Here is a 27,261-nt window from a genome sequence, read left to right as displayed (position 1 = left end):
TGTGGGATCTGTCCTTAGTGTGTTGTCCAATGTGAAGTAATGCTATAACTAGTACTGAAACAGTATTTACACTTTGTGTTTTTGTGTGGGTGCAAACTGATGAAATCTTTCCTTAATATATACTGAATTGATCTTCTGTATATAAAGATAATTGAAAATGAATCTTGATGTGAATGGAATGGGAGAAGAAGCGGGAGATGGGAGGGGTGTGAGTGGGAGGGAAATTATGGGGGGAGGGAGCCATTGTAATCCATTAACTGTACTTTGAAAATTTATATTTACTAAATAAAAAAGAAAAAAAAACTTTTATGGAATATAAGGGGACTCCAAATAGCCAAAATAACCTTGGAAAACAAACCTGGAGGATACACACTTCCTGATTTCAAACTACACTACAAAGTTACAGTAATCAAAACAGTGCAGTATAAGTAGAAGGACACATACACAATAATGGGAAAAAATGGCTCAGAAATACATCTTCTCATGTGAGGGTGATTCTAAAAGTTCATGGAAAATGAAATGAAAGGCAAGTTTGTTTTGTTTTCAAAATTTGAAATCCATGCAGTTTTTTCATACTACATATTTCCCATGAACTTTGTGAAGACATCTATGCGTGAACTTAAATTTTTTGCACCAAAATAAACTTACTTTTGCATTCCATTTTCCATGAACTTCAACCCATGTATGTGGTCAGTTGATTTTTCAATGAGGGTGCCAAGTCCAATCCATGAGAAAAGGACAGTGCAGAGAAAGCTGGATACCTACATACTAAATGATAGAATTGTACCCATACCTTCTAGCATATAGAAAAATTAACAAAATATATTAAGACATAAATTTAATAACTACAGCTATAAAGTTCCTAGAAAGAAACACAGGAGAAAAGCTTTATAATACTGGATTTGGTAATTTCTTAGCTATGACAAGCAAAGGCAACAAAAGAAAAAAATTAAGATAAATTAGACTTCATCAAAATTGAAAACTTTTATACATCAGAGGACACGATCAACAGAGTGAAAACAGAACCACAGAATGGGAGAAAACATGCAAGTCGTAGTTCTGATAAGGGATTGACATACAGAATATACAAAGAACTACTACAGTTCAACAGCAACAACAAAAACCCAATTCAAAAAGGAACAAAGAGGGCATGTGTTATGGTGCAGCAGGTTAAGCTGCCAAATGACTACAATTCAACAACAAAAGAACAGCCTAATTCAAAAATGGACAAAGTTGGTGGGAGGAGGGTGTTCTGGTGCAGCAGGTCAAGTTGCCTCTTGGGATGCCTACAGAGTGTGTTGTGGGAGAACCAGCTACTCTGTTTACAGTCCAACTCTCTGCAAATACACCAGGAATGCAGCAGATGATGGCTCAAATAACTTAAGTCCTGCCACCCACAGAGGAGACCCGGATGGATATCCTGGCTCCTGGCTTCAGCTTGGCCTAGCCCTGGCTGTTGCTGGCATTTGTGCAGTGATCCAACAAATGGAAGATCTCTTTCTCTTTCTTTCTCCCCCACCCCTTTCTCTGTCACTCTGCTTTTCAAAGAAGTGAATAATTTTTTTAAAAAAATGGACAGATGATCTGAGTACTCATTTCTCCAAAGAAGATATATAAATGGCCAATGAGCATATGAACAGTATCACTAGTAATTAGGGACATGGAAATCCTAGTCGCAATGAGCTCCCACTTCACCCTTATTAAGACAGCTATTACAGTAATAGTATAAGGATAAGTAGGTAAGTTATGATATAGAGATATGGAGACTGACATTCTAGATTTATTTCTAACCCATAGGGAGTGCTGAAGGACAGAATAAACAAACTTAAGTACTGCACAGACTTCACAGGTCTTGAGGACCAACTGGACAGGTGAAGTGACAGAAATCAGGTAACTTTCTGCATAATAGAGCTCTGGCTGATGCTACTAACTTAGAAAACTAACAAAAGTTAGAGGAAAGATACAAAGATCAATTTTACATTTGTTGAGAATATTATTCCAATAGGTATGTACAGTAGGGAGTGGGGTATGTGACTCATCAGGAAAGATTAGAAGGTGCCCACACATGATGATAGCTGCAACAGAAGTAGATGAGACATCTCTAGGAAAGAATACAGAATGATAAGGCAAGAGAATAGGGAACAGAACTCTAGAAAACACTGTAATTTAAAAGACGACAGGAGGAGCCAGTCCTGTGGCATAGAAGGTTAATCCTCTGCCTGCAATGCTGGCATTGCATATAGGCACCAGTTTGAGTCCTGGCTGCTCCACTTCTGATCTGGCTCCCTGCTAATAGGCCTGCAAAAGCAGAAGATGGTCCAAGTGCTTGGGCCCTTGCTTCCCACATAGGAGACTCAGATGAAGCTCCTGGGCCCTGGCTTCAGCCTGGCCCAGCTCTGGCTGGTCATTTAGGGAGTTAGCCAGTGGGTGGAAGATATCTCATTTTCTCTCTCTCTGTATCTGCCTTTCAAATGAATGAATTAATTTTTTAAAAAAAGATAGTTGTCTTAAAAACAAAAACAAAAACGACAGGAGTGGCTGTTTAGGTTAGTGGTTAAGACACCATGTTCTTCGGCGGTGCTATGGCATAGGCTAAGACTGCACCTATGGTGCTGGGCCAGAATCCCATATGGGCACTGGTTTGTGTCCTGGCTGCTGCTCCTCTAATACAGCTCTCTGCTTGTGGCCTGGGAAAGTAGTACATGATGGTCCAAGTCCTTGGGCCCCTGCACTCATGTGGGCAGCCCAGAAGAAGCTCCTGGCTCCTGGCTTCAGCCAAGCCATTACAGCCATCTGGGGAGTGAACCAGTGGGATGGAAGACCTTTCTCTTTTTCCCTTCCTCTCTAACTATGCCTCTCAAATAAATAAAATCTTAAAAAAAAAAAAAAAAAGATACCCATGTTCCAGATTGCCTGAGTTCAATACCCAGCACCAACTCCTGACTCTAGTGTGGATTCTGGGATAGAGTGGTGATGGCCCAATTGATAGGGTCCCTTCCACCCACATGGGAGACCTAGACTTAACTTTTGGCTCCTGGCTCCAGCCCTTTTGGGGATTTGAGGAGTGAACCAATAGATGAGAGTGTGTTCTCTCTCTCTTTCCCTTTCTCTCTCTCTCTTTCAAATAAATATCTCAAAATAAAAAAATTAAAATAAAAGAAGAGGATAAATGAAAAAAGGAGAGAATGGTGCCTTAGAAATGAGTAACAGAGACTTTCAAGGTGAGGATGTAGTCAACATGGCCAAATGCTTTAGAGATCCAACAGTAAGAGAACTGAGGTCACTGGGTTTAGCATGGAAGAGGATCTTTATCGTGTTTTGGTCACAGAAATCAGATTGCAATGGAGATTTCACGGGGTAATGCAAATTGAGGAAAAGGGAGTCTCTTTTTCAATCATTTTTAAGTGGTTAAAAAAATTTCATAACAGGTTTCAAATGTCAGCGTTCATATAGAAAGTCTTATTGGATCATATGCACACCCATTCATATGCATACCTACCTAAGTAGGTATTGTCTATGGGTGCTTTCATGCTAAGTAACTGCACCATAAACCATGTGGCCTGCAAATATCTACAATATTTAGTCTTTACAGAAGTTTGCCAACCTCTGACTTAAGGGATTAATTTCCACAAATACAGTTTACTGGGTATATGGCATCATGGCTACTTGCAAACAAATGCCTTGAGTGAAAGTAGCTGAAGTCAAAAGGTGCCCTACCACCACAAACTATCCCAAAGAGAATAAAGTTGGAGAGTAAAGTGATCTGAATACATACCTCATGTCTTTGGTGCAGTGGGCAGCCGTGATAACCCATCTTTCTCTCACTAGGCTTCCCCCGCATATATGAGCAAGAAGCCGGCCATACTTAAGCTGCAGGCTAACTATCCATGGCCACGTGCCAGCCTCAGCTTCCGTGCCTCCCACAATCCGAGACCCTTTCAACATATCCCTAAGCGGTGCTGTTCCACAATCTAAAAATGAAAATGATATATTATTTGTAGCATCTATGTTTCTTCCTCATGTAAACACATTAGTATGATCCTTTACATTCCTATTTTAAAAAAGCCAAGCTGGAGACCTGGCACATGCTCCTATTTTTAACGAATCTTAATGGACAGTTAAGACAAATATGCCATAATTGACTCCTTACAAACAAAGGCTTGAAATCAACACAGTTCATTACTTTTAGGATTCTGTTCCTCAAAAGTGTAAAAATGAGGTCAGTTTCTCTAGCCAGGTGCCACTTCCTCCCCTGTGTGAAACAGGTTAAAGATTCTGGGATTGCTGAATCCAGAGCTGCAAGTCCGAATACTTGTCATTTAACTTGGGCTAACTGTGCTCAGTTGTAGTAAAAGGTCACCCAATAGCCCTTTCGGCTCTGAATTCCAATGAGTTACTCATCTGTAAAGAAAATGAGCCCCACAGTGGATTGAGGAGCACTTAGAGACCCCCACACACAACTCTGTCATCTGTACTATTACCACTATGCTCAGCCTAACAGTTCTAGAAACTGATGTCTACAACTCTGTTACAGGAAGTTGGGACAACAGAACAGGAAGGCCCCAAATTCAAAGGCGGCAGCATTTGGGACAGCCCAGGACGGGGGTGAACAGACTGCCCTTTGCATCAGACTGGGCCTTCGGGGATGCCCTGTGCCCCCTGAGCCGCCCACGCGCAGCCTCGGCAGGCTCCAGGCCACCGGCCGCTGCCCAAGATGAGGCAAGCCGAGTCCTGTCAGGGAGCGAGTGCTGCTCCCAGTATAAGGGAACGCTCCCCACAAACAGCAGCGCGGCGCTCACGATCCGCAGCGCCATTTGAGAGGTCCTAGTGGGCAAGATGGCGGTGAGCGGGAGAACGGGCGCGGAGGCGTGCGTGGGTTGCGTGAGGGGCGGGGCTTCCGGCCTGCATCAGGTCTCCTGGCATCACTACAGTTGGCGTCTACTGCGACGTTGCCGGCATAGCACTTGTTCAGCGCAGTAGTGTGACCAGGCGGGAGGCCAGGGGCTGGGGACCCTGGGGTGGAGGGCACTGGAGACCTCCAGAAGCAACCTGGGCCCTAGCCGATTCTACTGTTATTTTTACTGTTGCCTGAAGGGAGAAGCTCTGCCTTAAGTATTTAGACCAGGATATGTAGAAGAGAAAAAAAAAAAAAAAAAGCTTGAGGCTAGTACTGTGGTGTAGGGGGGCTAAGCCTCCACCTATGGCCCCAGCATCCCATATGGGCACTGGTTCGAGTCCCGGCTGCTCCTCTTCCCATCCAGCTCTCTGTGATGGCCTGGCAGAGCAGTGGAAGATGACCCAAGTGCAGGGGCCCCTGCACCTGCTGAGAGACCTGGAGGAAGCTTCTGGCTTCGGATCAGCTCAGCACCGGCCATTGCGGCCATTTGGGGAGTGAACCAGCAGATGGAAGACCACTTTTTGTCTCTCGCACTTTCTGTAACTCTACCTCTCAAATAAACATCTTTAAAAAAAAAAAGTTCCTGTTTTAATATAAGTAAAGGTCTAAAAGCAAAGCATTTTATATGCGTTTGGGGTATGCAGAAATAGGCCTGAAGCATGGTTTAGAGTCGGGGTAGGGTGCTGACTGCTCAGCATAATCAAGAGAAATTTGTCGCTGTGTTAAGAAACCTGGGGAAGAGGCAGGAAAGAACAAGATGGCACAAGGCCAAGCCTGAGCCAAAAAGCTGCCTGTGAGAATTTCACTGCGGCGGATGACAAAGATTCTCGGCTTGACAAAACTTGAATCAAGCTCCTGAAATTTCTTCTAGGCCCATCTCTGCACTTTTTTTTTTTTTTTTTTTTTTTTTTTTTTGTAAAATCAGGTTTTAGCAAGAACCCTGCTGAGTCAGTTAAGAAAGAACCCCTCCCCCTATACCTGATCTGATTCCTCAGGCTCCACCATCCCCAGGTGATGGCTAATCACCCTGGCCTGCTTTCAGGAACTCCTTTCGATGTTATGTCTAGTGGTTTTTCATCTACTTTCCCAGGCTGTATTTGGGGTTGAGCTCCGTTGTCCCTTACCTTTCTGAATAGTCTTCCTTCCCATGCTTTAACTTGTATCATGAATAATTGTTCTTTAACACGATCCAGACTTTTCTAGAATACTATCTAGGGGCCAGTGTGGTGCAGCAGTTAAGTTACCACCATGACACTGGCATCCTGTATCAGAGCCTTGGTTCAAGGCCGCTGCTCCACTTCCAATGTAGCTCCCTGCTAGTGCACCTGGAAAAGTAGCAGAAAATGGCCCAAGTGCTTGGGTCACTGCCGTCCACGTGGGAGACCCGGATGGAGTCCTGGCTTCTGCCTTGCCCAGCCCGAGCCATTGCAGCCATTTGGGGAGTGAACCAGTGGATGGAAGATCTCTGTCTCTCCCTCTCTCTTTCTCCTGCTCTGCCTTTCAAACAATGAAAGAATTGTTTAAAAAGAATGACATCAGGCATTTGATTTTAAATTAAAGCCATGTCTATCCTGAGCTGTGTTTTCCCTTTCTTTGCCCACACCTTCATGAACAAGGGAACAGCATGTCCTCCGGTAGTCTGGAGGAGGGGTCAATGAAAGGCCAGCCACCTGGCTTATGTCATCCCTCTGAGGCTGAGGTATCTGGGAACATTAAGGAGAGGGAACATAATTAGTTGGGCACAGGTGGTCATGTGTGGGCGAGGAAGCCAGAGGCCCCAGGCCAGAGCTGAAACCAGTGGGCGGCACGGGAGACCCAGCGGCTGCCATGAACACGTTCCCCATTGTCCAAGAAGGTGATACTGGAAAGAGGGGGGTCACAGGTAGAGGACGTGAGCTCCTGTGTGTGGGGGTGATCTGATTGTGGTGGCCTTGTCAGCAGGACGTGATCTCAGCCCTTGCTGTGACAGATTCATAAATCAGGAGCATGCAGCCTGGCCAAGAAGGAGCCGTGGAAAAGGGACCAGTGACTGCAGAGGTGCCTCTGCCTGCCTCACTCCTCATCGTCACTCCTTGCTGTGGGCCACTCCCACGATGGACGAAGATGCCCCACTGTGGTGGGCGGCCCCCAACCAACCCTGTCTCCTGGTATTGATGCACTTTGCTTAATCCCCTCCCCCTTCAGTGTTGGCTGAATCTAGCAAGCCTATTTTTTTAAGACTTATTTATTTGAAAGGCAGAGGAAGAGAGAGACAAACACACAGAGAGGTCTTCCTTCTGCTGGTTCACTCCCCAAATGGCCTCAATGGCTGGAGTTGGGCCATTCCGCAGCCAGAAGCCAGGAGCTTCTTCAGGGTCTCCTACACAGGTGCAGGGGTCCAAGGACTTGGGCCATTGGCCATCCACTGCAGGTGGCAGCTTTACCCACTATGCCACAGCGCTGGCCCCAATCTAGTGATAGCATGGCCACCACTTCCAAGACTAGCCTATACAAAGCTGGTGCCTTGTGTCTCGAGCGCTCTCTCCAGGTCTGCTGTTGTGAGCTGCGCTAGGCTCTGTGCAGAGACCTCCCACAATAGCCAACAGCAAACTCCAGCTTCCTGTTAATGCACACAGGGGGGCAGCAGCAATGACTCAGTTAATGAGCTCCCTGCCGCCCATGTAGGAAACTTGGACTGAGTTTCTGGCTCCTGGCTTTCATTCCAGCCCAGCCCAGCCCTGGCTGTTACAGGCATTGGGGGAGTGAATCAGAAAACTGTAGGGGCTGGCACTGGCATCTTATATGGGTGCCAGTTCGAGGAAGCCAGAGAGAAGCCATGCGGGTCTCTGCACCCATATGGGAGACCCAGAAAAAGCTCCTGGCTCCTGGCTTCAGATCCGCTCAGCTCCCAACGTTGCGGCTATTTGGGGAGCAAACCAGTGGATGGAAGACCTCCCTCACTCTGTAATCCTTTCAAATAAATAAAATTAAAACTCTTTTTTAAAAATAACCAGTATTCTGAATTTTGTATTTATTATTCCATTGATTGTCTTTATAAACCTGGCTGTAAAACATGGCAGCCACTAGCAACATGTAATAAGCTTAGATTTTCATTACATTGAAATTGGTTCCTGAGCCACACTTGTCTTTATTTCTTAATTCTTTGGTTTTACATATTTATTTATTTATTTATTTGAGAGGTAGAATTACAAACAGTGAGAGAGAGAGAGGTCTTCCATCTGCTGGTTCACTCCCCAAATGGCCGCAACAGCCAGAGCTATGCCGATCCAAAGCCAGGAGCCAGGAGCTTCTTCCGGGTCTCCCATAGGGGTGCAGGGGCCCAAGGACCTGAGCCATCCTCCACTGCTTTCCCAGGTCACAGCAGAGAGCTGGATTGGAAGAGGAGCAGCCAGGACTAGGACCGGTGCCCATAATGGATGCCGGCACCACAGGCAGAAGATTAACCTACTGTGCCATGGTGCCAGCCCTCTAATCCTTTTTTTGAGAAGCAGAGAGAGACAGCGAGAGCTCCCATCTGCTACTTCACTTCCCAAATGCCCAGAATGACCAGGGCCAAAGCCAGAAGCCGGGAACTCAATGCAGGTCTCCCCCGTGGGCAGGAGCCTAAGCGATGAAGCCATCACCGCTGCCTCCCAGGGGCTGCGTTAGCAGGCACCTGGAGGCAGGACCTGGAGCTGAGTGTTGAATCCCAGTCGGTCCTCCAACATGGAACACGGGCATTCATCTGCTGGATGAAACACCTGCTCCTCATCTGTCCCGTTTTAAGTGCTAATAGGCACACGTTACTAGTTGTTACCATACTGGGCAGCTCGGTCGAGGAATATTCTAACCACTGCAAAGAATGCTCCAGAACAAGTGCACAGCACTGTTGTAAGCGATGTATTATTGAACTTTGCTTGGTTTTGAACTGTGTTAGTTAGGGTTCTTTAAACAAAAGCACTGGTGGAGAGAGAGAAGGGGGCGCAGGGGAAGGGAGGGGGAGGGGAGGAGGGAGGGATTACAGGAACCCGCGCATGCAGTGATGGAGGCCAAGAGGACCCACGGTCTCTGCCAGTTCAAGTCCTGGCTGCTCAGCTTCCCGCCCAGCACTGCTAATGCACGCCCTGGGAGGCAGTGGAAGATGGCCCAAGTGCTTTGGTCCCTGCCACCCACATGGGAGACCCGGATGGAGTTCCTGACTTCAGCCTGGTCCAGACCCAGATTGTTACAGTCACTGGGGGAGTGAACCATCCCATGGAAGGCTTCCTTGGTACAATGCTCAGTAATAGCTAATGGTTAGGAATCCTATTTGATTGCTTACTTCTGATTGCAACAGGCAGTAGACAAAGAAGTGTCATGTCATTTTCTTTTTTCCATTTTAAAGCTAGGAGCCAGAAGCTTCTTCCGGGTCTCCCAAGTGGGTACAGGGGCCAAAGGACTTGGGCCATCTTCTACTGCTTTCCCAGGCCATAGCAGAGAGCTGGATCGGAAGAGGAGCAGCCAGGAATCAACCCGATACCCATATGGGATGCCGGCACTGCAACTGGCAGCTTTACCCACTACGCCACAGTGCCAAATAAATTTTCAACAAACAATAAAAGGTAGGTCCTTCTGGTACAAAACTTTTGAAATCCATGCATACATGATCTTAGCAAGTTTTGTGGAAATATCCACCTATTGAGAAAAACTAGATTTCAAAAATTTTTGCACAAAAAGAAACATTTTTAACATTATTGGGGCAGGCACTGTTGATGCGTGCACTCCACATCAGAGTGCTGGTTAGAGCCCTGGCTGCTATGCTAACGTGCCTCAGAAGACAGTGGACGGTGGCCCAGGTGCACGGGTCCCTGACACCCGCACGTGAAATCCGGATGAAGTTCCAGGCTCCTGACGGTAGCCTGGCCTGGCCCCCGCTGTTTCAGCCACTTGGAAGGTAAACCTGCGGTGCACGTTCTGTTTGTCTCTCATTTCTCTGTCACTCTGCCTTCCAAATCAGTCAATGAATAAATCTTTAAAAATGTATGTGTTCATTCGTAGAGAAAGCGCTCCCATCTGCTGGTTCACTCCTCAAATGCCCTAAGAACCAGGGATGGGCTGAGACCAACGACAGGAGCCAGAAACTCCATCCAGGTCTCCCACGTGGGCGGCAGGAACCCAATTAGTTGAGGCAGGATCCCTTAGCAGGAAGCTGGAGTTGGTGGCTGGAGCCAGGAACGGAACTCAGCACTCCCATGTGTGATGCCGGTGTCCTAACGCTAGGCCAAAGCGGTGTTCCAACAAGCATTCTGTGTTCCCACTTTCTGTGAACTTTTGAAGTTCCCCAGTACTTTTGAAGTTTGCAGGACTTCTGAGATTTTAAAATGGAAGGCTGCCACCTAGTGGACATACTTAGATGGAACCTTTAAACTCTAATAAGCTTCTGGCCGGCGCCGTGGCTCAATAGGCTAATCCTCTGCCTAGCGGCGCCGGCACACCGGGTTCTAGTCCCGGTCGGGGCACTGGATTCTGTCCCGGTTGCCCCTCTTCCAGTCCAGCCCTCTGCTGTGGCCAGGGAGTGCAGTGGAGGATGGCCCAGGTGCTTGGGCCCTGCACCCCATGGGAGACGAGGAAAAGCACCTGGATCCTGGCTCCTGCCATCGGATCAGCGCGGTGCGCCGGCTGCAGCGGCGGCCATTGGAGGGTGAACCAACGGCAAAGGAAGACCTTTCTCTCTGTCTCTCTCTCTCACTGTCCACTCTGCCTGTCAAAAAAAAAAAAAACTCTAATAAGCTTCTAAGAGTTGGTGCAGGACAAGACTCTGCAACACCAGGTAAGAAGGTACAGGGGCCGCCGCCTGCAGGGCCAGCATCCCATGTGGGCGCCGGTTTGAGTCCCGGCTGCTCCAGTTTTGATCCAGCTCTCTGCTATGGCCTGGGAAAGCAGTAGAAGATGGCCCAAGTCCTTGGGCCCTGCATCCACTTGGGAGACCCGGAAGAGACTCCTGGCTCCTGGCTTCAGAATGGCCCAACTCCAGCCATTGTGGCCATTTAGGGAGTGAACCAGCGATGGAAGAGCTCTCTCCCTGCCTCTCTGTAACTCTTTCAACTGAAGTAATAAATCTTAAGGGGAAGGGAAGGGACGGAAGAAGGAGGAGGGAGGGAGGGAAGGAAGGAAGGTCCGGGGCTTGTCACCAAGACCATCCAGAAGGGGAAGGAGGCGGCTCCTGCCCCTCCCAAAGCAAAGGCTCTGAAGGCCAAGGTGGCAGTGCTGAAAGGTGTCCACACTCGGCAAAAATGCGCCTGCTGTCACCCACACCCAGCCCCAAGACCCCCCAAAGAGCGCCCGGACGATCAAGCCTGACAGCTCTGCCATCGACTTCCCCCAGCACCACGCGCACAGAAGACGACAGCACAGGCGTGCTCACGTGGACTCAAGCTCCGCACCAAAGAGGCGGGGAGGAAGCCCCACGACACTACACGGCGAGAACAGCGCCCTGGCCAGGCCCGAGACAGAGGCTTGTGTTCAGCTGGCTCCCGCTTATCAGTCCTCCTGCAACCACCCCTAATCTAGGTCCAGCTGGCTAATTCTGAATGCCACCTTCTCACCATGAGAAAACAAAGAAAAGGCGCAGGGCCGTGTTGTGGCGCAGCTGGTTAAGCTGCAGCTTGCAATACCGCCATCCCGTTATCAAAGCACCAGTTCGGGTCCTGGCTGTTCCACTGCTAATGTACCTGGGAAGACAGCGGCGGAAGATGGATCAAATGGGTGGGCTCCTGCCACCCACGTGGGAGACCAGATGGCGTTCCTAGCTCCCGGCTTTGACCTGACCCAACCCTGACTGTTCCAGCCATTGGGGGGAGGGGGTTAACAGACAGAAAGTTTCTGTCTCTCCCTGTTACTCTGCCTTTCAAATAAATCAAAAAAAAAAAAAAAAAAAAAGAGGGAGAGACAGAGATAGAAATACTCTCATTGTAAAACCACAAACTAGTTCATCAGACCTAGGTCTGAACCGTAGTTTTGTTATTTGTGACGCTGGGCAGAGAGACTGCTGTGTATCTTAAGTGCGTTAGAAAGACCTGCATGCATTTAACAGATTCTCTGAAGCACTCCTGTGACGGGGTAGACTGTGAGGCTATGGAAGAGCACGAGAGAGACAGCTCCCCTAGGGTTTAATATGGTGTACACTGGGGATGCTTGGGGCCGCTTTAGATTGGGCTTAAATCTCAGGTCCCTGGTTGTTAATGCTCATATAACCACCTCCGGCAAGTACTGACCTCAAGGATGACCTTAAGAGATCTGTCCCCCCAGAGCTGTCATACCACCTGTGATCACTCCTTCATTTACAAATTGAAACTCTTGGGCAGTTATCTACTCATTGATTGCAGCCTACTACTTGTATCCTGCCACAAGAATCTCAAATGGAAAATGACACAAAGACTTCACCTCTCGTGCCTACTTGTCTACTACAAAGAAATTCACACCATTAATTGAAGAGGTCAGAGCTGTCACAGTCTAGCTCTCAAAAGTGGGGAGGTTAAGCCTCCACCTGCAGTGCTGGCGTCCCAAATGTGTGCCAGTTCAAGTCCCGGTTGCTCCACTTCCGATCCAGCTCTCTGCAATGGCCTGGGAAAGCAGCGGAAGATGGCCCAAGTCCTTGGGCCCCTGCACCCATGTGGGAGACCCGGAAGAAGCCCAGCTCCAGCCATTTACAGCCATTTTGGGAGTGACCCAGCAGATGGAAGACGTCTCTCTCCATCTTATCCCTTTCTCTGTCTGTAACTCTTACCTCTCAAATAATATATAAAGAGAGAGAGATAGAGAGAAAAGAAAGAAGGAAAGAAAGAAAAAGAGGGGCTTGCACTGTGGTGTAGCAGGTTAAGATGTCTTCTGCCGTGCCGGCATCCCATGTGGGCACTGGTTCGAGTCCTGGCTGCTCCACTTCCAATCCAGCTCCCTGCTAATGGGCTGGGGAAAGCAGTGAAGGATAGCCCAAGTCCTTGGGCTCCTGCCAACAGGTGGAAGACCTGGAAGAAGCTCCTGGCTCCTGGCTTGAGCCTGGCCCAGCCCCTGCCAATGCAGCCTTCTGGGGAGTGAACCAGCAGATGGAAAATCTCTTTCTCCATCTCTCCCCTCTAACTCTTTCAAATAAATATATCTTAAAAAAAAAAAAAAAGGCAGGAAAGGAAGTGGTTCAAGTGACTGTCCCCTGAAGATTCCTGCCAAACTCTCCCTACAACAGGCTTCTGAATTCTACAACCTTGATGTAAATGTTATCTCGCTGGGTTATTTTTAGAAGATTTATTTATTTGAGAGTTACCGACAGTGAGAGGGAGAGACAGAGAGAGGTCTTCAATCCACTGGTTCACTCCCCAATTGGCCACAACAGCCGGAGCTGCGCCGAAGGGAAGCCAGGAGCCAGGAGCTTCTTCCGGGTCTCCCATGTGGGTGCAGAGGCCCAAGGATTTGGGCCAGCTTTCACTGCTTTCCCAGGCCACAGCAGAGAGCTGGATTGAAAGAGGAGCAGCCAGGATTAGAACCAGCTGCATATAGGATGCCAGCACTGCAGGTGGAGGATTAACCTACTGTGCCACAGCGCTGGCCCTGTTTCACTATTTTATAGTAAAAGTGTTTTTTTGTTTTTTTAGCTTTTTTTTTTTCATATAAGAGCAAATGATGTTATATTATTACCGCAGTTAGATTTTGATAGATCTCATAAAGCTACGGCTTTCTGTTCCTTCAGAGGCAGACAGAGCTCCCATCCACTGGTTCACTCCCCAAATGCCCATGATGACTTGGGCGGGGCCGGGGCTGGAGCCAGGAGGTGAGGACACAGCCAAGGTCTCGTACAAGGACAGCAGGGACCCAATTACTTAAGCTGCCACTGCTGCCACACTAGAGTCTCAGCGAGCAGGAGGCCAGAGTGCAGTGTTGTTGTTTTTTTTGTTTGTTTGTTTGTTTGTTTGTTTTACTATTTTATTTTACTTGAAAGTCACAGTTACACAGAGGAGAGGGAGAGGGGAGAGAGGGAGAGGGAGAGAGAAAGAGAGGGGGGGGGAGAGAGAGAGAGAGAGAGAGAGAGGAACGTCTTCCATTCCCTGGTTCACTCTCCAAATGGCCGCAACAGCCAGAGCTTGGCTGATCTGAAGCCAGGAACCAGGAGCTTCTTCCAGGTCTCCCACGCGGGTGCAGGGGCCCAAGGACTTGGGGCATCTTCTGCTGCTTTCCCAGGCCATAGCAGAGAGCTGGATTGGAAGTGGAGCAGCCAGGTCTCGAACTGGCAGCGATATGGGATGCTGGCACTGCAGGCGGTGGCTTTACCTGCTACGCCACAGTGCCAGCCCCAGTTGTAACACTTTATTATCTGTTCTCATCCATTGGTTGGTGAATGCTGTGCCTCATTTCTTTTTTTTTTTTAACTTTTATTTAATGAATATAAATTTCCAAAGTACGACTTATGGATTACAATGGCTTCCCTCCATACCATCCCTCCCACCCACAACCCTCCCCTTTCCCACTCCCTCTCCCCTTCCATTCACATCAAGATTCATTTTCAATTATCTTAATATACAGAAGATCAGCTTAGTATACATTAAGTAAGGATTTCAACAGTTTGCTCCCACACAGAAACATAAAGTGAAAAATAATAGATGATTTTTTTAAATGATGATGAAATCAGATCAGACCTATTGTCATGTTTAATCCCAGTGAGAGTCAAGTTGGGAATTGATAATTTCTTTTTTTTTTTTTTTTTACAGAAGATCCGTTTAGTATGCATTAAGTAAAGATTTCAACAGTTTGCACCCCCATAGAAACACAAAGTGAAATATATTATTTGAGTACTCGTTATAGCATTAAATCTCAATGCACAGCACATTAAGGACAGAGATCCTACATGAGGAGTAAGTGCACAGTGACTCCTGTTGTTGACTTTACCAATTGACACTCCTGTCTTTGGCATCAGTAATCTCCCTATGCTCCAGTCATGAGTTTCCAAGGCTATGGAAGCCCTCTGAGTTCTCCGACTCTTATCTTGTTTAGACAAGGTCATAGTCAAAGTGGAGGTTCTCTCCTCCCTTCAGAGAAAGGTACCTCCTTCTTTGAAGACCTGTTCTTTCCACTGGGATCTCACTCACAGAGATCTTTTTGCCAGAGTGTCTTGGCTTTCCATGCCTGAAATACTCTCATGGGCTTTTCAGCCAGATCCGAATGCCTTTAGGGCTGATTCTGATGTGCCTCATTTCTGTTTTCCCACATTTGACATGTTCTTCAGTCCTTCCACAGAAACTGCCTAAAATATGCAGATCCACTGTACTTTCAGAATCCTCTCCTTGTGGAAACTCTGCCTAGTCCCAGAATACTTTCTTGATTATTACCCATCCTTACCTCCTGCTGCTGTCACACATTACTCCCTCCTCTCCTGTAGTCACAATTAAGACTATTATGCAAAGGCATTCGTAAGGTTTTCTGAAAGAACCACACTGAAGCATTGGGTATTTTTATAAATGTGAGGTCTGATTAAAATATTTATCACTGGGGGCCAGCTCTGTGGCACAGTAGCTTAATCCTCCACCTGTGGCGCTGGCATCCCATATGGGTGCCAGTTCGAGTCCCGGCTGCTCCTCTTCCAATCCAGCTCTCTGCTATGGCCTGGGAAAGCAGTGAAAGATGGTCCAAGTCCTTGGGCCCCTGCACCCGCATGGGAGACCCGGAAGAAGCTCCTGGCACCTGGCTCCTGGCTTTGGTTCGGCACAGCTCTGGTTGTTTTGGCCATTTGGGGAGTGAACCAGCGGAAGGAAGACCTTTCTCTCTGTCTCTCCCTCTCACTATCTGTAACTCTACCTCTCAAATGAATGAATAAAATCTTTAAAAAAAATAAAATATTTATCATTATCTGACGTTTTCCAACTTTATCAAATATTTTGTCGGCAATATTAGACTTTAAGTCCCTTAATCAAATGTTATTGCTCTGGAAAGCCAAGACACTCTGGCAAAAGATCTCTGTGAGTGAGATCTCAGTGGAAAGAACAGGTCTTCAAAGAAGGAGGTACCTTTCTCTGAAGGGAGGAGAGAACCTCCACTTTGACTATGACCTTGTCTAAACAAGATAAGAGTCGGAGAACTCAAGGGGCTTCCATAGCCTTGGCAACTCATGACTGGAGCATAGAGAGATTACTGATGCCATAGACAGGAGTGTCAATTGGTAAAGTCAACAACAGGAGTCACTGTGCACTTACTCCTCATGTAGGATCTCTGTCCTTAATGTGCTGTGCATTGAGATTTAATGCTATAACGAGTACTCAAATAATATATTTCACTTTGTGTTTCTATGGGGGTGCAAACTGTTGAAATCTTTACTTAACGCATGCTAAACTGATCCTCTGTAAAAAAAAAAAAAAAAAAAAGAAAAGAAAAGAAAAGAAACTATCAACTCCCAACTTGACTCTCACTGGGATTAAACATGACAATAGGTCTGATCTGATTTCATCATCATTAAAAAAAAATCATCTATTATTTTTTACTTTATGTTTCTGTGTGGGAGCAAACTGTTGAAATCCTTACTTAATGTATACTAAGCTGATCTTCTGTATATTAAGATAATCGAAAATGAATCTTGATGTGAATGGAAGGGGAGAGGGAGTGGGAAAGGGGAGGGTTGTGGGTGGGAGGGACGGTATGGGGGGGAAGCCATAGTAATCCATTATTCGTACTTTGGAAACGTATATTCATTAAATAAAAGTTAAAAAAAAAAAGAAAAAAAAATACTTGTAATGTGTAAATAAAAGATATAAAAAAAAAAAATGTTATTGCTCACCCCAGTAGGCATTCACAAAGCAGCCTAAATGATTTCCAAGTCAAACCATTTAGCATTGTTGCTCCCATACTTGTACTTTCTTGAATCATTTATTTATTTATTTATTTGAAAGTCAGAGAAAGATAAAGATTGATCTTCCTTCCACTAGTTCACTCCCCAGATAGCTACAACAGCCAGGGCTGGAACAAGCCCAAGTCAGGATCCAGGAGCTTCTTCCAGGTCTCCCTTTAGTGTCGCAGAGGCCCAAACACTTGGGCCATCCACTGCTGCTTTTACCAGGTTATTATCAGGGAGCTGGATCAGAAGTGAAGCAGCCAGGACACGAACCAGCACCCATATGGGATGCCGGCATCGCAGGCAGCAGCTTTACCCACTATGCCACAACACTACCCTCTGTTGCTTATATATTTTGTGTAGGTTGGAATTCATAACAAATGGAAATGAAAAATGTATAAAATTTAAAATCCTTATCCCTCCATTTCAATTCTAGAAGCATTTATTAGGACACGATTGTGCAGCTGTTATTCTTCTAAAATGAGAAGAAAACATAATGGGATTCCTCTGAAGGAAATAAAAAAGGAAAAACCCTAATTAAGATAGAATATATCAAGCAAGTGCTAACACAGGTCATGAACAAAAGATCCATGGGGAGCGATCTCTGGGATAACCTCATGGAGGGGAAGGCTGACTGACAATGGCAGGCCTTCCACACGGCAACAATGGCTTCACCATGAGTTTCGAGGGTGTTAATGATGGATGTCTTAGGGGACGACACACTGTCTTAATCATGGAGGTGAGTGAGGTCGTGCACAATGGGAGATGACTGGGGAGATGATAAGAGAGCCTTGGAAATCATTGTGAGCTGTGCGATGGTGGGATGCATTTGGTATCGAATGAGAAAGTCACGAGATTGGGTTGAGGTAAAGTAAGATTTCTAGGGAAGGTTTTCAAAGCCAGGAACAGTGGTTTGGTGAAAACGTAAACTTCCATTTAAAAATTGTTTTTAAAAATAATTTGATGGAAAGTATCAGTTGGATACTTCAATAATTGATCATGTCAAAGATGATTAAAGAATGTGGGTCAGGACTGGCATTGTTTCCACAGTGAAACATCAAGAAAAGATTCTAAAATGTGCATGAGAGAAACACCAGATTGCTTTCAGAGGATCTCCAATTAGACTGATTCACAGCAGACTTCTCATCAGAAAACCTACAGGCCAGGAGAGAATGGCAAGATATATCACAAGTCTTTTTTTTTTTTTTTTTTTTTTTTTGACAGGCAGAGTGGACAGTGAGAGAGACAGAGAGAAAGGTCTTCCTTTGCCATTGGTTCACCCTCCAATGGCCGCCGCGGCCGGTGCGCTGCGGCCGGCGCACCGCGCTGATCCGATGGCAGGAGCCAGGAGCCAGGTGCTTTTCCTGGTCTCCCATGGGGTGCAGGGCCCAAGCACCTGGGCCATCCTCCACTGCACTCCCTGGCCACAGCAGAGAGCTGGCCTGGAAGAGGGGCAACCGGGACAGAATCCGGCGCCCCAACCGGGACTAGAACCCGGTGTGCCGGCGCCGCTAGGCGGAGGATTAGCCTAGTGAGCCGCGGCGCCGGCCATATCACAAGTCTTAAGAGAAAAAAATTATCAACCTAGAATAATGTACCCTGAAAAGATCTCATTTATGAATGAAGGTGAAAAAAAGACCTCGATAAAAATAGAAATTCAAAAAATTTGTCACCACCCGTCCAGCCTTGCAAAAGATGCTTAAGGGTGTGTGCTTCACACACAAAAAACCACAGAAACATGGTCATCACTACAAAGGAAGGTAAAGGCAGAAAATCACCCAGTAAAAGTACAAAGGACATCTGAAGTAAACAATAAGAATATTCATGGGAAAAAGGCAGGACAAAGTCATGACTTATCAATAGATACCTTAAATGTAAATGCCCTCAATGCTCCAGTTAAAAGACACAGATTAGCTGAATGGATTCAAAACAAAACCCATCTATTTGCTGCCTACAAGAAACATATCTCACCAACAAAGATGCAAGCAGACTGAAAGTGAAAAAATAGAAAAAATTTTCCATACTAAGAGAAACCAAAAAAGGAGCTGGTGTAGTCATTCTAATATCAGACAATAGACTTTAACACAAAAACTGTTAAAAGAGACAAACAAGGGCACTATGTAATGATTAAGGGATCAATAGTAACTATTATAAATGTATATGCACCTAAGTACAGAGCATGTGGCTATTCAACAAATGTTACTGGATCTAAAGGGAGACATAATGGGGGACTTCAATACCCCAATTTCAGCAATGGACATGTCAACAAGACAGAAAAATCAGCAGGGAAACTACAGAGTTAATCAACACCATAGACCAAATGGACCTAAAGATATCTACAGAAATTTAGATCCTACAGTTGCAGAATACACATTCTTCTCACCAGTGCATGGAACTTTTCTATTGACCACATGCTAGGCCATAAAGCAAGTCCCAGCAAATTCAAAAAAATCAAAATGATACCATGCACCGTCTCAGACCACAGTGGAATGAAGCTGGAAATCAGCAACTCAGGAACCCCTAGACAATATGGAAACACATGGAGAATGAACAACATGCTCCTGAATGAATAGTGGGTCATAGAAGAAATCAAAAGAGAAATAAAAAACTTTCTGGAAATAAATGAAGATGACAATTCAACATATGGAACTACACAGAGGTTTAAAAAAAATGAAATCCGGTCATTTGCAACAAAATGGATGAATCTGGAAAACATCATACTTAGTGAAATAAGCCCGTCCCAAAGGGACAAATACCAAATGTTCTCCCTGATCTGTGATAACTAACTGAGCACCTAAAAGGAAACCTGTAATAGTGAAATTGACACTTAACAGCCCTTGTTCTGTCAAGGAGCAGGTTTTTTGTTTGTTTGTTTGTTTGTTTGTTTTCTTAATGGAGAAAGGAACTGGGAATGGGAGAGGGAGGAGAAGGTGGGTGGCCTTGGGGCTGGGAGGGTATGATGGGAAGAATCACTATATTCCTAAGTTTGTAATTATGAAATTTGAACTCGTTAAATAAATGGTTTCTTAAGGAAAAAATAATACAGTTAAGAGGTTCAACAGCAGAAAGATCAAGCAGTAGAAAGCATTTGTGAACTCTGAAGATAGGTCAATTGAAATACTTCAATTAGATTAGAAAAAAACCTTTTAATTATAAAGCCTAGAGACTTATGGGTCACAATAAAAAAAGAAATTATGGTCTATGTACACTATGGAATACTACACAGCAGTAAAAAAAAATGAAATCCAATCATTTACAACAAAATGGATGAACCTGGAAAACATCATACTTAGTTAGTCAAATAAGCCCGTCCCAAAGGGACAAATACCATATGTTCTCCCTGACCTGTGATAACTAATAGAGCACTTGAAAGGCATCTGTAGAAGCGACATTGACACTTTGAGAAGCAATGACTTGAACAGCCCTGCCTTGACTGTTGAAGAACAGGGTTTTTTTTTAACACTATTTGTTGAACTCTTTACTTAACACAGTTAATCATATACATATGTACACATATAAAGATAATTGAAAATAGATCTTAGTAAAAAATAAGAATAGGAATAAGAGAGGGAGGAGGAAGAGGGGTGGGAATGTGGGTAGGAGGTGGGCACAAGAGAAGAATCACTATATATCTAAAGTCATAATTATGAAGTGCACAAAGTTTGTAAATATAAAATTGTATAGTTTTGAATACATTCCTGTAGACTTCCTTCTGAGAGTACAGTTTAAAAACTTGCCATGGGACCCCAAATCCCCTTATGTTTGGGGGTAAAAGTATCATCTTAAGTGTCAAAATGATCACATGGATAGGATTGTGTCTGGTAAAAACAATGGATAGAATTTACAAGGAGTGAATGCTGCAACAAATTAGGTATCCCCCTTTGGGATGGTTTTTTGTTTTCTCAGGAGCAAGCCTCTCAAGTTAAAGGATTGTAAATCAGGTCTTTTGTCCCTGGGTGACTGAATGCCAATCTGATTGTCAATTTCTTTCCCTTTGACATTGTACTTAGAAGCCCCAGTGCCACGGGGTCCTTTGGGTTTTGCTTCTCTTGCAGCCCTCTCCGTGCCACTCTGGCTGGAGGTCTTTGACTCTAATAAATCTTGCTTTTAAATCTTTAAAATAAAATAGTCACTAGTAACCACAGGGCGTATCTCATTGTTTACAAATCCTCATCTGGAAACAAGGCTATTCATCCTCCTTACCTTGTGTCCCCACTCTCTAGCCAATGCCATTTATAGTAACAATTTGACCCAGTTCCTAAGAAATCTTTTTTTTTTTTTTTTTTTGACAGGCAGAGTTAGACAGTGAGAGAGAGAGAGACAGAGAGAAAGGTCTTCCTTCCGTTGGTTCATTCCCCAAATGGCTACTATGGCTGATCCAAAGCCAGGAGCCAGGTGCTTCTTCCTGGTCTCCCATCCAGGTGCAGGGGCCCAAGCAACTGGGCCATCCTCCACTGACCTCCCAGGCCACAGCAGAGAGCTGGACTGGAAGAGGAACAACCGGGACTAGAACCCAGCGCCCATATGGGATGCCAACGCCATAGGCAGAGGCTTAACCAAGTGAGCCACGGCACCAGCCCTTTTCTTTGTTCTTTACATGTACAATAATTTACATTTGCGGAGGAACTACTAAGAGTCAGACATTGTGCTAAAACTTGTACACACATTTTTTAATTCTGTACCACACTTTGAAGTAAATATGTCATCCATTTAATTATTTGGAAGAGAGAGACAGACACAGAGAAAGAGAGAGAGATCTCGCATCCACTGATTCACTCTCCAATTGCCTACAACAGCTGGGCCTGAGCTAGGCCAAAGCCAGGAGGTGGGAAATCAGTCCAGGTCTCCCATGTGAACAGCTGGTACCCCAACTACTTGGGTCATCACCTACTGTTTCCCAGGGTGCCCATTAGCAGGAGGCTGGAATCAGGAGCAAATAGGGACTCGATCCAGACACTCTGGTATGGACTGTGGGTGTCCCAAGAGACATCTCAACTGCTGCACTGCATGTTTGCTTCCATGTCACCACTACTATGAACAACGTTCTGGAGGTACTAACCAATTCACGGGCAAGAGACACAGATGGATGTTCAAAAATTGGAAAAATCTAAGTGTAAAAAATATTATTTGTAGCCGAGATAATACATCTCAAAAACTCAAGAAAATAAACTGAAAAACTTTCACATTTGAATACAGTAATTTGGCTGCATGCATAATTCAAACATTTAAATAAGCGGTTCAAATACTCATACAATAAGACTTCATTTGCAGTATTACCAGAAAAAAATGTAAAAATACCAAGAGACACTCAGGAAAGAATATGCAAGGGGCTAGTGAAAACTTTAAAATGCTCCTGGACCATGCCCCCGACACAAAGGCTGAAGAAAAAAGACAGATTACTGCATTCTTGGATAGGAAGACCATATTAGTTGAGTTCAGCTTTACTGTTTCAACAAGTAACTCCCAAATCCTAAAAGCTTACTTAGTGATCATGCAACTAATCCATCACTGCCTTGCAGGGAGGGAGCTTCGCTGTGTTCTCTCACAGGGACAAGGCCAAGCAGAAAGAAATCACAGGCTATCATACCAGAAGAAAAAGACTATCTAGAGGGTCTCAAACCAACGACAAGCTCAGCATGGAAACGACACATACCAGTTCTGCTCGCATCTCACTGGCAACTGGGGGGAAACAGCGATAATAACTATCTCAGACTCAGCACCATAAACATACAACCACCACTTGGAACACTCACATTTCATGTCGCAGGGACTGGGTTTGTGTTTTGGTCTTTCTCTCAGTTCAACCTCTGTTATAATGTGCACCTGGGAAACTGCAAATGATGGCTCAAGTAGTTGAGTCCCTGCCATCCACATGAATTGAGTTCTGTGCTCCTGACTTCAGCCAGGCCCAGTCTCTACCATTGTGGGAATTTGGAGAGAGAATCAGTATGTGGGAGGCTTTCTCTCTCCCCACCACCATCTCTCCTACAACTGAAGTACATATTCTTTAAAGAATAAAACTACAATCAATAACACAGAAATGAAGGGCCTCATCAATATACTGATCAAGAAAATAATAGAAAGTCCATGAAAGGATCCAAATAACACAAGAGTGATGACAAAGATGAAATAAAATCAGTAGAGTGAAATTTGTTTGATTTATTGAGTAGAATTGATGGTGGTGGGGCCCGTGTGGTGATGCAGCAGGTTGACCTGCTTACTGAATTAAAGGTGACTTTTTTATAATTGTGTCATGTGCCTGCTCTGTGTCTTAACATACCACTTTTTTAAGATGATGTGTTTGTCTCATAAGGAAATTGTTTGTACACAGGCATATTTGAAAGGAGAGGTGCATCTCTGACAACACGTCTCACCTGCTGATGAAACTCCTACATGTGAAGATCGAGAAGAGGCAGTGAAACCTGAGCTCCAGGAGGCCTCCGCTGTGAGCCTGTTGGAACTCAGCCCAGAGGTGAGGAGACCTGAAGAAGCAGGTGGAGAACTTAAGAACTCCCTACAATAATTTGTGAATGTGGGCTTGTCAGGATCCCAAAATGGAGCCATGACTAAAGAAAAAGTAGAAAAAGTAGAAGTTAAAAAAAGCTACGCCCCTCTGAAATCTGCCATATTAACACGTCTCACCTGCTGATGAAACTCCTACACGTGAAGATCGAGAAGTGGCAGTGAAACCTGGACATAGTATTTGGATTTGGTCATCACAGGAAATGATATGCAGATTGTGGGAGGCAGAATCCTTCTCCTGTGGAAGGCGAAGCCCGCCTCCCATAATATGGCGCTGATAAGGAGTAACCAGCTATTACACAGCTGATTCATCTTGACTACTAGAAGCCGCAGGAGCCGATTCATCCTCTCAATAGAAGAGAACGGCATGCTCGACAAGAGGACAAGCGGAGCACGGATTGGTGGAGAGGACTATATAGGAGGAGAGAGACGGCACAGTGGTGGGGGTTGGTTGGAGAGTGCGTTGGAGAGTTCGCGGGGAAATTCGTTGCTTCGTTCTTTCTCATTTCTCTCTACTCATTCTTGCTTTGGGAGTTCGCTGTTTGCTCATTCTTACTTTACTATAGAAAAGACTTGTAAAAAAAGGGAACAACAAGCGTCAGGTCCGGTGCGGCTCCTCCACGTGCGGAGGAGCAGCAGCAGATGGCTGTGAAATCTAGGGGAAATTACTAAACCTCACCCAAAACAAAGAAATACAAAGAAAACAATGAAATGCCAGATTTCCCCTTTTATACTGGCAATGAGCAAAAAGTTTGTTAATACCTCCTGGTAGTTGTTATCAAAATGTTTTTCCTTATTGGGGTGGGCATCTGGCACACCTGGGGAGGTTGCCATCACACATCAGGGTGCTTGGGTTCTGTGGCTGCTTATATCAACCATGATCTCAAAACATGTGTTCACATCTCTGCCAAAGACAGAAATGAAGGAGATGCATCTTGTATTGGCCATTCCTGATTCCTTTAAAAAGGTCTCTTTTTGCTATGCTACACAAGCTTCCATCCTACAGATCTTCTATAAAAGATTCTTTCGGAACATACGCTCTCACAAATGTGAATATGCTTCTAGGGCGATGAGGAAGGATATTTGATATTGGGACTACACCAGAAAACTAAATACATAACTACACCAGACCATTAGAGAATTAGTTATCTGGAATGCTGGATCAGCCATAGGCAATGTCCTCGGGGAGCAGGTATCCCAGGTGAACCGTGTCCATATGAAGTGTCTCCATTATGAGATTCCTAGATATTGTGTGTAGCACAGAAGATTCTGTGGCCCGATTTATAGCATCAGGATCTTTGAGCTTCCATATCAATGAAATATTAACTGTTCAAGATCTTGGGGAGACAAGGGGCACCATCATCTTGAATACTTCCATTTGAAACCAGAATTACTATTCATTGCTTGTCTGCAGGAGGCAATGGAGACGTCTTGTCCCTTTTAGAAGCTGGCACCTTTGATGTTTTGGGTACTTGAGTAGAAAGAGGAGGTGGTGATGTTCCTGGCTTCCTCATTGAGTGGAGGGTCCCCTCATCGCTGTCAGGTGCTGATGGTATTGCAGGAAAGTGACTGGTAACCTGGGAATCCATTTCGGAAGAGCCTTGAGTTTGTCCATAAGTGTCAGAGACCCCTAAGATTTGGGTGTTCTTAGCAAAAGGAACACGGGCTGTCTTGAAACCAGGCTGGACAAATGACGTGTGTGTTGATCTTTTCTTTCTCGTGGAAGAGGACATGCCTTTCTGGGGCCTTCCAGGGGCAGAGGCAGTCCCCAACACGGGTGGATGTCCAGAGGTAGGAGGGGTCCCCAAGAGGGCAACTTGCCCAGGGAGAGCTGACGGGGTCACAGGCTGCCCAGTGGCAGAAGGGGCCTGAACAGGGCGAGATTGCTCAGTGGGAAAAGGAGGCTGGAGTGCCTGAGGCTGCCCAGACAAGAGCCCTCCAGGGTTCAACGAGGCCCTGGGTGCAAAGGATTGCCCAGGAGAGACAGGAGCCCGGAGACTGGGAGTCTTTTGAGGGACGGGCAGGACTCCAGATTTAAGAGGCCACCTGGGTGTGAGAGGAGCCTTCAGTCTTGGAGTTGGCCGGGGAGTCGGAGGCCCCCTAGACGGCTCAGCACTAAGAGTGTGGTGCTTTCCCAGGGGCTGTGGGTAAACGGGAAGGACCCCACGGGCTGATGTCTGGGTCATTTCTTCTGTGTTGTTCTCAATCTCTTCTATTTTGGTGTCATTACTGTTGGCCTCTGGCATACTCCGTGCAATGTTAGTCTCCCTGAAATTTGATCCAAAGGTTTCTTGGACACGGGGGCCTCCTGTGTGTTGTCCTTTATCGCCAGTGCTGTTAGGAATCTTGTCATGTTTTGGCATGTATGTTGGATCTTCAGTGACAGCTCCGGGAAGCCTGTTTTCTTTGTCTTCAGGTCTGCAGCACCTGTCCGGTGAAATCTGGGGTCATCTCAGCCGGGGCTGTATATGCAAGTGCAGAGTCCCCGTGTACCCCAGAGGCTTCAGTCTCCCTTACCTCACACTTCTCGCCTACATTTTCAAACTCCTTGGCCAAAGTAATGTCGTCGTCACCAGCTTTATGAATGCTCCTGGATGTGGTCAATGACATAGATTTGTTCCTGTCTAGTGCAGATTTGTACTTTTCTTCTGCCTCCTCAAGTTTTCATTGCAGCACCTCATTCTGCTTGCTGAGGTCTTTAATGATCCTTTGGGAGAGCTCTTTTTCAGATTCGTATCTCTCAAAACACATTCTGTTCCCTATGATATTTGCAACTTTCAATTCTTCCGTTAGGGCACTCAAGGCTTTTGAGAGATTTAATATTGTAGATGCTATATATTTAATTCCATTCTTTTCTAATTTATTGAACATCCCTGTGCCGATGAGTTCTTGCAACATGTTCTGGATTTCGGAAACTTTGGTTGTGGTGGTGAATGGATCGGCAACCACCTGGTCTGGGCGTAGAGCGTCTGCTGCTGCGGGACGCTTTATAATTCTTGCTTTCCATGTTTTCCACAGACCAGCTCTGGATACTGGGTGAAAAACACATCAAACAATGAGACTGCATGTCTTCTTTTGTGCTATGCCCTTTCTTGTTTAAGCCTGAAGAGTTTACACAAAAGGAACAGATAACTGTCATGCGAATATTGATCAGAAAACTTCAGCTGAGGGCAGTGAGGTGGCCCAGAAGATTAAGCCACCGCTTGGGACTCTGGCATCCCAGTTCAGAGTGTTGGTTTGACTTCCAGATGCCCTGCTTCTTTTTTATAATATTTATTTATTTATTTGAGAGGAGGAGTTACAGACAGAGGGAGAGAGAGAGAGAGAGAGAGAGAGAGAATGTCTTCCATCCACTGGTTCATTCCCAAATGGTTGAAATGGCCAGAGCTGAGCTGATCTGAAGCCAGGAGCCAGGAGCTTCCTCTAGGTCTCCCACGTGGGTGCAGAGGCCCGAGCAGCTGGACCGTCTTCTGCTGCTTTCCCAGGCCATAGCAGAGAGCTGGATCGGAAGAGGAGCAGCCGGGACTTTAACCAGTGCCCTAGGGATGCCAGTGCCGCAGGTGAATGCTCAGCCTACTACGCCATAGCATCAGCCCCTACCCTGCTTCTGACCCAGCTCCCTGCTGACGCGCCTGGGAAGGCACTGAGGGATGGCCAAGTACGGGGATCCCTGCTGTCCACATGGGAAGCCCAGACGGGGTTTCAGGTTCCTGGCTGTGGCACAGTCCACCCCTGTCCTTTGTGTACACTTGGGCAGTGAGCCAGTGTCCTCTCTCTCTCTGTGCCTCTCCATTTCTTCTCTGTCACTTTGCATTTCAAAAATACAGATCTCTAACAAAAGATAAACGAGAACAGAAGCTGCAAAACAAACAGTATTGTGTCTAAGAGAACCACTGTGTTCCCACAGCTGTCTAGAGCTTCTGCTTCCAGAGTTAAGGCAGCAGGTCCTTTTAGCTTTTTCTTTTGTGTTCGTGTCTCTCTTTTCTACCTTGTCTTACTTTGGTTGAAACTTTGGTTC

The 27,261-nt window shown here is 45.7% G+C and overlaps 1 protein-coding gene across 2 annotated transcripts in view; it reads right to left on the bottom strand.

Moving 5' to 3' along the window:
- Positions 1-27,261, bottom strand: part of TMPRSS12 (transmembrane serine protease 12) — a 122,171-nt gene that overhangs the window by 36,696 nt on the left and 58,214 nt on the right. The window contains exons 2-4 of one of the 2 annotated variants that reach the window (XM_051846297.2): positions 23,364-26,275; positions 23,096-23,203; positions 3,776-3,971 (exon numbers count right to left, since the gene is read on the bottom strand). In XM_051846297.2, coding sequence (XP_051702257.1) covers positions 3,776-3,971; positions 23,096-23,203; positions 23,364-23,508 — 449 coding nt within the window. In that variant the 5' untranslated portion in view covers positions 23,509-26,275. Of the gene's footprint in view, positions 1-3,775; positions 3,972-4,618; positions 5,781-23,095; positions 23,204-23,363; positions 26,276-27,261 lie in introns of those variants that run through there. The other variant, XM_008256457.4, reaches the window with a different exon arrangement.

This window comes from Oryctolagus cuniculus, chromosome 11 (genome assembly GCF_964237555.1).
Source record: "Oryctolagus cuniculus chromosome 11, mOryCun1.1, whole genome shotgun sequence".
Taxonomy (NCBI): domain Eukaryota; kingdom Metazoa; phylum Chordata; class Mammalia; order Lagomorpha; family Leporidae; genus Oryctolagus; species Oryctolagus cuniculus.
This window is presented reverse-complemented; position numbering and strand designations above follow the sequence as displayed.